At 41.1% G+C, this 12,668-nt stretch overlaps 1 protein-coding gene across 1 annotated transcript in view; it reads right to left on the bottom strand.

Annotated features, from left to right (window-relative positions):
* The window catches only part of EGFLAM (EGF like, fibronectin type III and laminin G domains), a 72,665-nt gene that overhangs the window by 7,047 nt on the left and 52,950 nt on the right, over window positions 1-12,668 (bottom strand). The window contains 3 exon segments of the mRNA XM_029959025.1: window positions 3,900-4,080; window positions 7,553-7,669; window positions 9,226-9,337. Of these exon segments, the coding sequence (XP_029814885.1) occupies window positions 3,900-4,080; window positions 7,553-7,669; window positions 9,226-9,337 (410 nt within the window).

The following is a 12,668-nucleotide window of genomic DNA, read 5'->3' as shown; positions in this document are numbered from 1 at the left end:
GGTGCAGTGTGGGGTGAGGCAACCTCCTGGGAGGATTTACAGGGGGTCCCTGGTCACTTTAGGTCTATTGAAAGTAACTGAGACCATGCTAAAGGCCGCATGGCAGAGGCTGTGAAGCCCCTGGTTGTGTGCATTTGACACTGCAGCGCTGCCTTGGAGGGTATTTTGCGTGTCCCTCATAGAGCATCTTCCATGTCTCTAGAGACAGCCCCAGGTACCCTCATGTTGTATGGCTGCTGAAACAGCAGCACACATTGCAGTCAGACCTGGAGCTGGTGCACTGCTGCCCGTGGAGAAGACTTGGTAAAATAACTCAGCTGTGTGTGAAATAAATCATTGAACATCCTTGATACAGAGCCCTTCAGTAGGCTTTGGAAACTGGCCTGAACAGAGTTTCTGTTGAGTGAACATCCTACATTTTGTTGCTGACGTTCCATAACTGACTGCTCCATTAATATAAGCCAGTTGTATAAATTACTTAAAATAGATGCCTTCATCCTATTTTCTTCCTTAGGGCTAATCCCTTCAACTCACAGCTAATCCCATCTATATAAATTTCAAGCTTTCCAGGGCAAGGATGCTTGCTTTTTTTACACAACACAGTGGCTGGTTGGGCTTTCAGAGTTCAGTGTAACATAGATACGCAACAATTGGTGTAGTCTGGCAGCCAGTAACAGCAATACGAAATTTAGCTCTAGGTGCCAAGACTGAGAATTTTAGACAGTGACAAATGACTGTTTTCATCCATAGTGAAATCAGGAAAGTTGCCTCATGTGTCTAAAGAAACCATCACAGGCCATGGCCAGTCTGCAGCCTGCCAATGTCATTGGAAGATTGCAAAAGATGTGTTACACTGACCAGACACTCCTTGCCAGGTCTGACACTTTCTGCACTGGAGAGTCTCTGACCATGTCGAACAGTAGCAGAGCATGAAAGGAGCCCTTGTTCCTTCATCACATCCTGCACTAGAGCCCCGCTGCTCTTGCCTTCAGCAGGGGAGGGTGCCTGTGCCATGCAGCAGCCCTTGCCCAAGCACTCTGATTTCCTCTTTAGAATTTGATATGCATTTATCTCTCTCTGCTTGCTCTTCACTTGCTGCACTGAATTTGGTTGTGGAAGACCAAACGAATTTTAGCAGTACCCTTGATGCATGCAGGATCTTTGCAGCTGGGAGGGAACTGGGGCAGTAAGGAGATCTAGGATGAAACACCTCCACTCTTTGCTCATTATGACTCAGCAGAGAAGCACCAAAGCTCCTTGTGACAAGGAGGAATGACTTCTGAACTGCAGGGCAGCCTGAGGTAGCACCTACCTCCACAAAACACTCAGCCAGCTGCCTGGCCCCTCTGCTCTGTGAATACAGGGACAGCTCTACAGCCACTGCTCTGAGCTTGGCAGGTGCTTTGGACGCAGTTTGAAATATCAACAGCATGAAGTTTAAGGAAGAACTACATAACCTTAGAAAATATTTTGGCTTATTGACAGAAACTTGCAAGGCTTAATGGAAACCCATCACCCAGACAGACACACAGTGACAGAGCAGTTTTCACATAATTTGCAGTACTTACTGTTTAGGCAGTAACTTCCACACTCTGCAGTGAGTCAGCACAAAACAAAACAAGAACATTCTGGTTTTATTATTCTAAAGCATAAAAATCTCCCTTAGTCTAGTTTCATGCCCACTTTTCTGCAATTGTGTAATCCCCCACGTACCATTTTCATAAGTGACTACAATCACCCATGAAGGTAGCACTCTTTTGTTATTGTTTTGCCCCAAGTATTTATGTTTGCCCACTCAAAACACTCAAAGGTGCAGACAGTTAGGACCAGCACCAAACCCTTCTGCTAGTCCTAGCTTTCAAATCCCAGTGACTCACAAAGATTTACCCAGCTATCAGCTCTAACCAGGAAATTATGAACATTTAACCAGCTCTAAACAGCACTTTGCTGTTCTACTCCATCTTGGAATTAAGTACAAAAATACCTTTAACATTCACCACAACTTGAACAATATAAAACCTAACAATGCCAGCAGAAACTCTATTGAATCCTCAGCTGATGATCCATTACAATATGAATCAATATCTCATTTACCTCACACCAGCATTATTTGAGTTTTTAAATGGTGTGTATAATTTTGAAGAATGATGTGTAGTCCCTCACAAGCACAAGGTTTTTAAGAGTGTGGAGTTACAGCAGCTCACCAGAAAGAAGCATGGAGATAGCACCTTCTCGTCACATAGCTTCTGAGTGCACTAACCAAAACCCTGTTCTGAAATAGAAGTGGACACAAATGTGCATCCCGCCTTTGCCACATCTGAACCCCACCAAAGAGACACAGGTAAGGATTATTTTGAGAAACCTGTTTCAGGTTGTCCTCATCAAGGCTGTCATGGACTGAGTTTCAGGAGGGACTTCCATGCTCTCTGCACATCCATTAGCAAAACCCTGGATTTTCAGTGGCAGCTGAAGCTGCACAAGTGCAGGGAGGGTGAGCTGCACCAGAACAGGAGCCACAGGTAGCCAGGACAGAAGCCAGGTGACTTGTGTTTTTGGACACTTTAAATGAATCAAGGTTGGATTCACACAGGAAGCAGCACCCAGGATCCAGCTGTCATAGGCACAAGGTGCTTCAGACTGTCTCTGAAAGCCTGGACACTCATTCAGTTGACAACAGCAACCAGTAGCACTGCTGGCACCACGAGCTTGGCACACTGCTCCCAGGGCTCAGCACAGGTCAGGAGCCCAGGAGTGGTGAGGAGCTCTGGCACCAGCAAATGGACAAGAGCTCATCAAACAGACAGGGAGTCAGACACTGAAACTGCAAATCATTCCCTTGCCTTTACTGCCTTTGGAGATGTCGGTACAGCTGCAGATACTCCTGACTTGGAGTCAGGAGTTTAGCACCCTGTACATACCTAGAAAGCCAAAATTCTAATTCTCCCTCCTCCCCACAAAGTAGACAGGGTAAATGACGTCGGTTTGGCTATTAGTTAGACCACAACAACGTAAGCAAAGGGGTTGCTTGCATTGTATCTTAATAAAATGCTTTTGTTCTAAGATGTTGTCTGTTATGAAGAAAAGGCCAATCTATTCATCACAGTTTAACCAGAACCACTGCTTTTAACTTTGAAGTCTATGCCTGTGAGAAATGAAGCAGTGGGTCAGTCAGACCTTTCGAACTGAGTTTACTGTTACATTACAAAACCATCCCTTAGGAGTTTTTCAAGACCAAGCCTGACAGAAGGGAAACATCTCCATCTAGTGGAATAACCCAAGGCACATTTTCCAAACACTTTTCATGCGATCCTAACACTTTTCTGAATCTAAGGTTTGAACTATTACAATGGCTCTGAGGAAAGACGAGTAACATGCACGTAGGTGAGTCTTCCTTCTTGGTTGTCTCTTTTGCCATACCAAGGTAGTGTCTGTGCAGATGATGAAATTACTATTAGAGTAGTCAGTGTCTAAAACAGTACTAGACCTTTTTTTGTATGAGAACAGTGTTTGCTGTCAGCCCCACGGATAAAATTACAAGGGTTATTGATGCTTGTGCTTCAGGATGTAACGCAATTGCTGGCTGAAGGACACTGTCAGGAATTCCCCCTTTGTATATCACTGCATAACTAGGGGGTTTATGCAGTTGGCCACCACAAGCAACCAGATACCAGGTTACTATCTATGGATCACAGCTCTGTGCTGGGATAACAGTTACCATATTCCTAAACAACAAAACAAATTCTTCCCTGGGTACATGGAAAGTGCACAGATGCAAAGGGAGCTCTGGCCTCCAGGTTTTCTATTTCAAGGGATGTTTAAAACAGCAGCTGTAGGTGCTACATCTTTCTTATTTTTGCAATCAGCTCCAGATTTCTGGGTTGAAATGCAGCCATCATTACCTTTTTGGCAGTGTTGGCCATCGAAGCCCAGGGGACAGTCACATTCATAGCTGTCCTTCTTGGGAACGCAGGTGCCTCCATTTGCACACGGTGAGATCACACAGGGGTGGGCAGCATTTGCTAGGTTGATGCCAAAAGTGAAATCCTGTTTCACATCAATTGTTCGGTCATTCAAGACAATCTATGTGTTAAAAAAAAAAAAAAAAAGGTAGGAAAATAAATTGTAAAAACTCCAAAATTTACAGTATTGTACTGCTGGTTAGAAGACTTCTCTAGAAGACGTCAGAGAAATGTAACTCTCAAAACTTGGCCCAAATCCTATTTCTTGTAATGTGTGTTTTCCAGTTGTAGAGGTCCAGCTCATCCTGTTGCTCACCTTGACTCACTGAAGATTAATTTCTCATGTGTAGTGTGACACAGCCTTGGGCAACCCCCTTATGGGGTGAAGCTGTGTGGGATTTACCAGGCTTGTGTCTGAATACTGGTAGAGTGCTTTGTAGCCAAGCCATGAGCTAGGATGGTAAAATTAGACGAGCACTGCCGAGGAAAAGCATTTCTGAGATCAGGAAACCTCTCAGGAGATGAATGTTGACAACAGAAATACTAAGCAGAACAGCTTGTTTTTTGCATTTTCTATTGCTTTCTAGTATCTCATCTTGCCTGGAAGAAGCTTGAGTTAAGATGAATGAAAAATATAAATAATGACTTCACAAAACTTTTTATGTAAATGGAAGAGAACTGCTAAATGGTGGGATTTTCCTAATGTGTCAGAAATATATGTTCTCCAAAATAAACCAACATTTGTATAATCTCAGCTGATATCTAGGCAAGAGAGATTACATGTGAGTACAGCTTCTGGTCTCAGCTACATCAGAAAAAGTCCATCTTCACAAACAATAGATTTTTAAGGTCAAAAATTAAAAAGGTAATAGTTACTCTGCCTCCTGGTAACTCAGACAATGCATTCTAGGGGATCCTAGTGGGAGAAGGGTTTGCATCAAGCATATATGCTCTATTCAAAACAGCCCCGCGCAACTCCAACAGCAGAAAAACATCCAGTCCCATCATATAGATGAACCAGGGAAGACTTCACTACCTTTTCAGCTTCTTTCTAAGTTTTGGCTACATTGTTCCAGAGGTTAAAAAGCCCACACTCATAAAAACATGTCTCTTATTTCTGAGTTTAAACTTAGCTTCAGATTCCAGCCTTTGATTCTCATCGAGTCTTTTTCTGCATAATTCCAGCACCTTGTATCCAAAGAAACCACGTAGGAACTAGCAGACCACAATAAAGCCAGTTCTCAACCTTATCTTAGTAAACTAAAGAGATTGTGATGGTAGGTCTTTTTACACTCAGCATATTTTCCAGTACTTGGTGATGTTTGTAGCTCTATTTCTATGCGGTTCTCCAAAATCCTACTATGTATAAAAACAGCACGAAACTAAATGTCCCCAGTACCCAAAAGGCAGGCAATACTCTTCCCTGACATCCCATCAGGTCTCTGAGAATACAAATCCAAGACTGACAGAGTTCAAGAAGCGTTCAGATGATACTCTCAGGCACATAGTGTGACTCCTGGGGATGATGCTGTGCAGGGCCAGTGCTGGACTTGATGATCCTTGTGGGTCCCTTCCAACTCAGCACAGCCTGTGTTTCTGTGACATCCGCCTTACTGAGTACATCATAGAAATAAGGGCTCACACTCAGAATTTCCCAAACCTTGTCACTGTCTTTACTCCAGGGCACAACTCCTCACCTTGTAAGTGTGACCTGTATTATCTGCTCCTAGGCTTCCTCTCTTGCACTCCGAAATGCACTGTATTTAGTCAAGTCTGCCTTCCCACTGTTGCTTGTGTGACTGACCTGTTCCTACCGGTATTACACATTCCCCCAGTTTCCCTGAACTTCATGTTTTCTGCTAGACAGCTGACAAAGACAGTGAAAAATGTCAGGTCAAGGGATAACATCATTTCCACCGAACTGCAATTACTTTTCTGTCCTTGAGCAATCATTAACATGATTCAGTACAGAGTTTTTCAATTTTTTAAATAAAAAACTATTATTAAATTTTTTTTTATTTGCTATTTGTTTGCATTAACCTGACACAAGAACTCGATGCTGTAAATGAGGATTCAGGGCCAACCTTCTAACTGTATCCAAATTATTTTAAGTATACTTAGGACGAAAAAAATTAGTTCAGTTTGAACTTTCTTTTGATTATTTACTAGGACTGACTATGAATTTATATTTTCTAGAAAAGAACTGCACCCATGCACAGTTGACCTCATGGGAACATTATCCCTAATGTCTGCCAACAATGGAAAAGATATCCTCCTTTCATGTGTCTCATATAAAATCGTATGAGGGGAAGGCAGTGAGGTGTGCATCTGCAGTGCAGTGTAAGAATACATGAAGGGGACTGGAATCCATTTTAATTTTTGAACCCCAGGAAGAACGAGAAGGCCGAGTGCAAGGTCCTGCAACAGGGTCAGGGTAACCCCAAGCACAAATACATGCTGGTATTAAGAGCAGCCCTGCAGAGAAGGACTTCAACGTGCTGGTGAGCGAAAAGCTGGACATGAGCTGGCAATGTGTACTTAGAGCCTGGAAAGCCAAACATGTCCTGGGCTGCATCCAGAGCAGCACGGCCAACAGGTTGAGGGAGGGGATTCTGCCCCTCTACTATGCCCCTGTGAGATCCCACCTGGAGCTCTGCATCCAGCTCCGGAGTCTCCAATATAAGAAGGACATGGAGCCCCTGGAGGGAGTCCAGAGTAGGCCGTGAATATGATCAGGGGGCTGGAGAACCTCTGCTATGAGGAAAGACTGAAAGGTACAGGATTGTTCAGCCTGGAGAAAAGAAGGCTCTGAGGAGATCTTATAGTATCTTCTGGTACTTAAAGGGGAGCCACAGGAAAGCTGGAAAGGATCATGAGCAAGGAGTGATAGAACAAGGGGAATGGCCTCAAACTAAGAGAGAGGAGGTTTAGATTGGGTATTAGGAAGAAATTCATCACTGTGAGTGTGGTGAGGCACTGGCACAGGTTGCCCAGAGAAGCTGTGGATGTCCCATCCCTGGAAGTGCTCGAGGCCAGGCTGGATGGGGATCTGAGCAACATGGTCTAGTGGAAGGTGTCTCTGCTCATGACCAAGCTAGGGGGTTTGGAATGGATGATCTTTAAGGTCTTTTCTAGGATTCTAGGATTCTTTTTCACTCACAAGTGTATTGGTTATGTCAGACATTTAACTGTCTTAGTGTGCATACACAAGTATTTGAGCATTTCTTCCATTTCTTTATTTATATATAATGGAAGTTTGAGAAACAGAGCTACAAACATCACCAAGTTTGAGAATGCTAATCTTCACATAGCTTTGTATGTCCTTCTGAATTCAATCCCATATGGCTTCTGCTCATTTATTAGTACAGTATGGAAATAAAGAGGGAGACTGGTAGTAGTAATAATTACTGGCTATTAAAGTTTAATGACTTTTCGCTGTGAAATAATTCTTTAAGCACTTTGTGGTGGGCTCCTGAGGTGAAATCCTAGATTATTTTGAACATTGCCAGTCGCATGAGGGCAAGTTTCCACATACAGTGTGCATTAGATGGGATGGAAATAAATGCCCCCAGTGTGTTTGTCTGGGCACATACCTTTTGGATGCTCCCGCTGAAGGGTTTGAGGATCCCAGAGTTCTTCTTCACATCATCATAATTAGGGACTCCACCAATAAATATTTCAGAGCTGCATTTAATCTGTGTAAAAGCACCCTGCAAAAACATAGAATAACATTTTATTAGAGTAGCTGGAACCATGCTTGTATCTTCAGATTAGCTTACATTAATTGTTACAGCTCTACATTAAATGCTATAAAGCTTACTTCAGTGCTTCCTTACTTCTGTTAATTGCATTTTTTAGTACAATTCTCTCAAGAAAGTCATTGTAGGACACTCTCTACTTGACTGTGCTTTATCCTGATCAGAAGTAGCTGGAAAATCTCATGTATTTCAAAATGGCAATACTGAAAGAAGAAAGAAAGGCGATTGACTCATTGTGTTTCCCACTGCACATCTAGCTTTATTTGCAAAGCCTTTAGGTACACTGGTGCAAATCTAGAACCCAAATAAGGTTCATAAAGCTAAAATTGGAGCAAAGTTCATCCAACAGAGACTAATTTAATGTTTCCAATGTCTGAAAAGATAACCTATAGCAAGTTATGGGGCTAAATGAAAGAAACATTGAGTTTGCATTAGTTACCAGAAGCAGTTGCTCAGGATACCTGATGGGAATAATCAGGGTCCTGGAGTGAACTAAAAGACATTTAACAGCTAACAACAGGATAACTCCATGATTCCAGCCCTGTAGAAGTTTCTGTGCTTTCTTTGTTGGCAGCTCCCAGCCAACCTCCTCCTGCAGCTGCACTGAAGCACTTAAGAGAAAAAAAAAATGAGAGTCTTCATCTTAACCCATGTATCTAAAGAAGTCTTGACCGCTCCAACTGAATGTTTCTCACTCAGTTTGTTTCTTGACAGACAACTGGATGTTCAGTTTATTTAAATTGAACAAGAATAGTCTAAGCCTCCCAGTTTGCTGACAAAGCTGCTGATTATTCTGCTAACAGGATCTGAAGTCTGGTTTTCTGTCCACACTGTCCACTAGGAAAGAATAAAGGATACTTTCTAAGCAGTTCTAACCTCAGGTTCTTGAGATAAAAAAAAATACTTTTGTGCTTGCATTTGAGTGCTTAGAGTGAATATCCCACTTGGTACAAGCACAATTTCACTTTATTACGAACTTGACTCACTATAATCTCTCGGTGAGTGAAGAACAAAATGCAAGTCATCAACCATTTGAATATTTCAGCTCTTACTCTGCCCTACAAATTACTTTTGCAAGAAGACAAGAAACAATTGTCTTTTGGCCTACCTTTCCAGGACAATATTCAGAGAGAGCTAAAGAACAGGACTTCGGGCACATACTTTTCAGCATAATTCTTCTCCAGATGACAAATTTCCTATAGCACATATTATTCAGCAGACTTAGCCACAAGTAAGTACCAAGAAAAGAACCTCCAGAATAAGTATGAACCAGACACAAAAATGTGAGTCCAGTTACATGTCAAGAGCAGGTAGGGATTTCAGCTGCTTCCCTGTCATCTGAGGGAAGACTTTGCTCACAGATTTCCAACTTTGGGCTTAAGATGTTTCCCTAATGTGTATACTTTTTTAAGCTTGTAAGAGCTTTGAGAGCAGACTGTATAGTTCACTATGCAATCACTTTTACAGTTTAACAGCTGCATTCAAGACAAGTCATATCATAAGCTCACCTCTGCCATCCCTTCCACTGGCTTTTGCTTGTCCACTTGTAGGATACCATTCTTCGCTGTGCGAGACACTCGCAACTCATGCCACTGACCCAGACTGACAGGTTCTTCACTCCTGTTTTAAGGGGAAGAAAACTTTCAAGTATGTAACACTTTGCCTTCCTGATATTTTGTGATGTTAAAAAGTCAAGTCCTCTGGGAGGATTTCCTAAATAAAAAAATAACCATAAGCCACTGTGATTCTTTCCTTATAAGGGCGTAACAATTTTCTGAGCCACATCAGCAAAGACCATGTTCCTACAGCAAATAACAAGCACTCTAGCCTGCGTTTTAGCTACCTCTAAGCTAGTTTTTCTGTTCAGTCACTTATAATGAGCAAAGACAAATTTTTGTCTCAGCTGTACATCCTCATTTCACTAAAAGCTTCCCACTAAATGATTGGTCTAGTCCTACATCCTTCATCCTCTTTTAAAACAAAACTACTTTGTGTTGGCTTAACATCTCATTTTATGCATCCTATTACAGTGACATCTATATACACACACATGTGCAGCCCGGATGCTGTACATTAACAGGAAGTAACTAAAATACAAGCCTAATGTGATGAGATCTTGGCTAGAAACAATAATCCCCAGCTGTGCAAAGTATTCACCAGTCTCAAAGGAGGCATTTTTAAACTGTTCAACTACTAGTTCAACACTGATATGAATAGCAGCCTGTATGAAGGGCAAAACCACATTTCACTTCACAAGTTTAACAGATCTTTGTACCTTGTTTTCAAATGTCATTTCACTACACTGGTTAAAACATTTTATGTCTAAACGAGATCTTGCAGGATTCCTCCAGGAGCAATGAAAACCTGTGTTTGATTCACTGGTCAAGCTGAAAAACCAGAAATCCTGCTATCTAGGACTCTTGGAGACTTTCTAGCTTCCAGTTAAAAAACACAGAATTTTTGGGGATGAAATAATGGCTTGCATTTTCAGGCTATTTACATTTAAAAAAGAAAAAACATTTTATATTTCAAAATGAAAGAAATGAAAAAAAAATGTGATTTTAAATAGTGAGTCAATAGTGATTCAAATGCTGATTCAAAAAGGTATATAATTTTGAAAATGTGAAAATAACAATTTCTTTTTTTTTCTTAACAATCAACTTGAGTTTTGAAATCTTTCTGTTGTATCTATTTTGATTCCCCCAATTTTCTCAAAGCCTGTTTTTATCTATTTGGATGATGCTGACAATAGTACTTGTCACTTCTGAATGACACTTGGTTCAGAAAAGCTCCATAAGAAAATATCATCAAGCAATGCCAGTCACTTCTTCATCTTCTTCTTCTTCTTCTTCTTCTTCTTCTTCTTCTTCTTCTTCTTCTTCTTCTTCTTCTTCTTTTTCTTCTTCTTCTTCTTCTTCTAATTTTCTCCTTCTTCTTCTACTTTTCTCCTTCTTCTACTTTTCTCCTTCTTCTTTTCTCCTTCTCCTTCTTCTTCTTCTTTTCTTCTTCTCCTTCTTCTTCTTTTCTCCTCCTTCTTCTTCTTTTCTCCTTCTTCTTCTTCTTCTTAGGTAGCACCATTTAGGGTTTAACTACCTTGGGTAAATCAATCAGAATTTAATCACCCTGATGAAGTCAATGTATACATATAAAGGGACCAGACAGCTTTGGCCACCTAGTAAGTGGCATTACAAACATTATCTCTTCTGATTAGATCATCATAATGCTAACTCACCTGCTCTGCTAGATTTAATTAGAATTAGGAATGACTGAGCCTTGCAGAGTCTTCACTTCAGAGCTGCAAGCTATTTCTTGGAATCACGGGCTTTTTGAAACAAAATTTTCTTCAGGCATTTGAACACTCCTGGCTCTTCACATGCTGTGAGGTTACTTTTCCCCATGTAAACTGAACCTTAAAAAATACACCAAATCATGAAGATCCTGATCCTGTGCATGCCTGGCCAAGGGAAATCCCAGGGAACAACAATTTCTCTTCTGAGATATCTTAACAAATAGTTCAGTTGCTGCAACCCTTCAGAATCCCTTCTCCATGTCAAGCCCCTTGTACACACTGTGTACTTCCATCCTGGAACACACCAGGAAAAACACAAGCTTCACCAGCATCAGGTTTCCTACTGCTGTTGCTGACATACATAAATAAGCTTGCCTCATTCTAATTAAAAAGACATTATAGTTGTGTTCTGAATATATTATATCTAACAGCCTGATGGTTCTAAGGAAGAGGTAGTCAGGTTGCCCAGAGCTATAGTCCCAGAGCTAAAGACAAATGGTAGGCATGAAGCAGTATGATGAAGATCAGGGCAGAATTTTAAGCGGATGTTGATCAAGTCAGCATGAAAAACAGGGAATCTATTTATCTTATGTAATCACTGACAGAGCAGACAACAGGGTGTGAGTTACACATGTTATCTAGAAAAAGGAGGTGAACAGGACAACCTGACAACTGTCAATGAAGTCGGGTTGTCTCATGAGTCTCCATTACTCAGCTATCTCACCACACTCTTTTCACCCAGTACAAGTAGTTCAGGTGCTAGCTGGCATCCAGCTTGCTCTTCACCTTTCAAACAGAAAGGGGTAGTGTCCACTCCCAGGCATGTGGCTGTGGCTTTTGCCACATTTTAAAAGTCTACATCTCAGTAAAACTTTAGTCTAAAGTGTTCTGAAGTGCTACAATATTCTTGGAGAAAAAAAAATTACTTCAATGTGTTATGGTTGTCAGTAACAGGAATTAGATGACCGTAATCAGTAAAGATTGAAGGCTTTTGTAAGAAGGGCTATTCTGGGTTGGAGCAAAGGTCTTCAAAATTAGCCATTTCTGCCACTTTTCAGCAAGAGAATAGAACAGGGCAAGTATGGAGTGATTCTTCCCTTGATATATCATCCTGGCTTCTGGCAACTTGTCATTTAGCAATTTCCTGAGTCAGAGGCTGCATCCGTACAATTGTGTTTGATCTCTCTCAATGGAGCTTTCTTCAAATCTGTCTAATTTTTTTTTTAACCTATTTATAGTTCTGGCATCTGTAACATGCTGTGACAATTAGTTTCCACAACTTATTTATGTGCCGTCTGAAAAGAAAAAATCAACAAAAATCCTTCTGATTCTTACACAGAAAAAAAATACAGAATAATTGTTCAACTCCATGTCATTCACAATTTAAAAAGCTTTATCATACTTCCACCAAACTCTTTTTACAGGTTGAAAGGTCCTGCTGTATTTGTAGAAGCTGTTTCATCCCCTCTCCTAGATATCAACACTACACCTCTTTTTTAATTTTGCTAATTTTTTCTGAAATGAACTGACCAAAATAGCAGCAAGTTTTCAAGACAGGGTGCATTGTGGGTTTTAGCAGAGGCATTGTTCCTTATTCCATTCCTAATAATTCTCTGCATTGTACTCACATTTCTGTACTTGCCTCTGAGCAGTTAGCTGTTG

This window comes from Manacus vitellinus, unplaced genomic scaffold (assembly GCF_001715985.3).
Source record: "Manacus vitellinus isolate BGI_N305 unplaced genomic scaffold, ASM171598v3 scaffold_18_pilon, whole genome shotgun sequence".
Classification (NCBI taxonomy): Eukaryota; Metazoa; Chordata; class Aves; order Passeriformes; family Pipridae; genus Manacus; species Manacus vitellinus.
The sequence above is the reverse complement of the archived record's forward strand: the minus strand, read 5'-3'. Positions and strand labels throughout refer to the sequence as shown.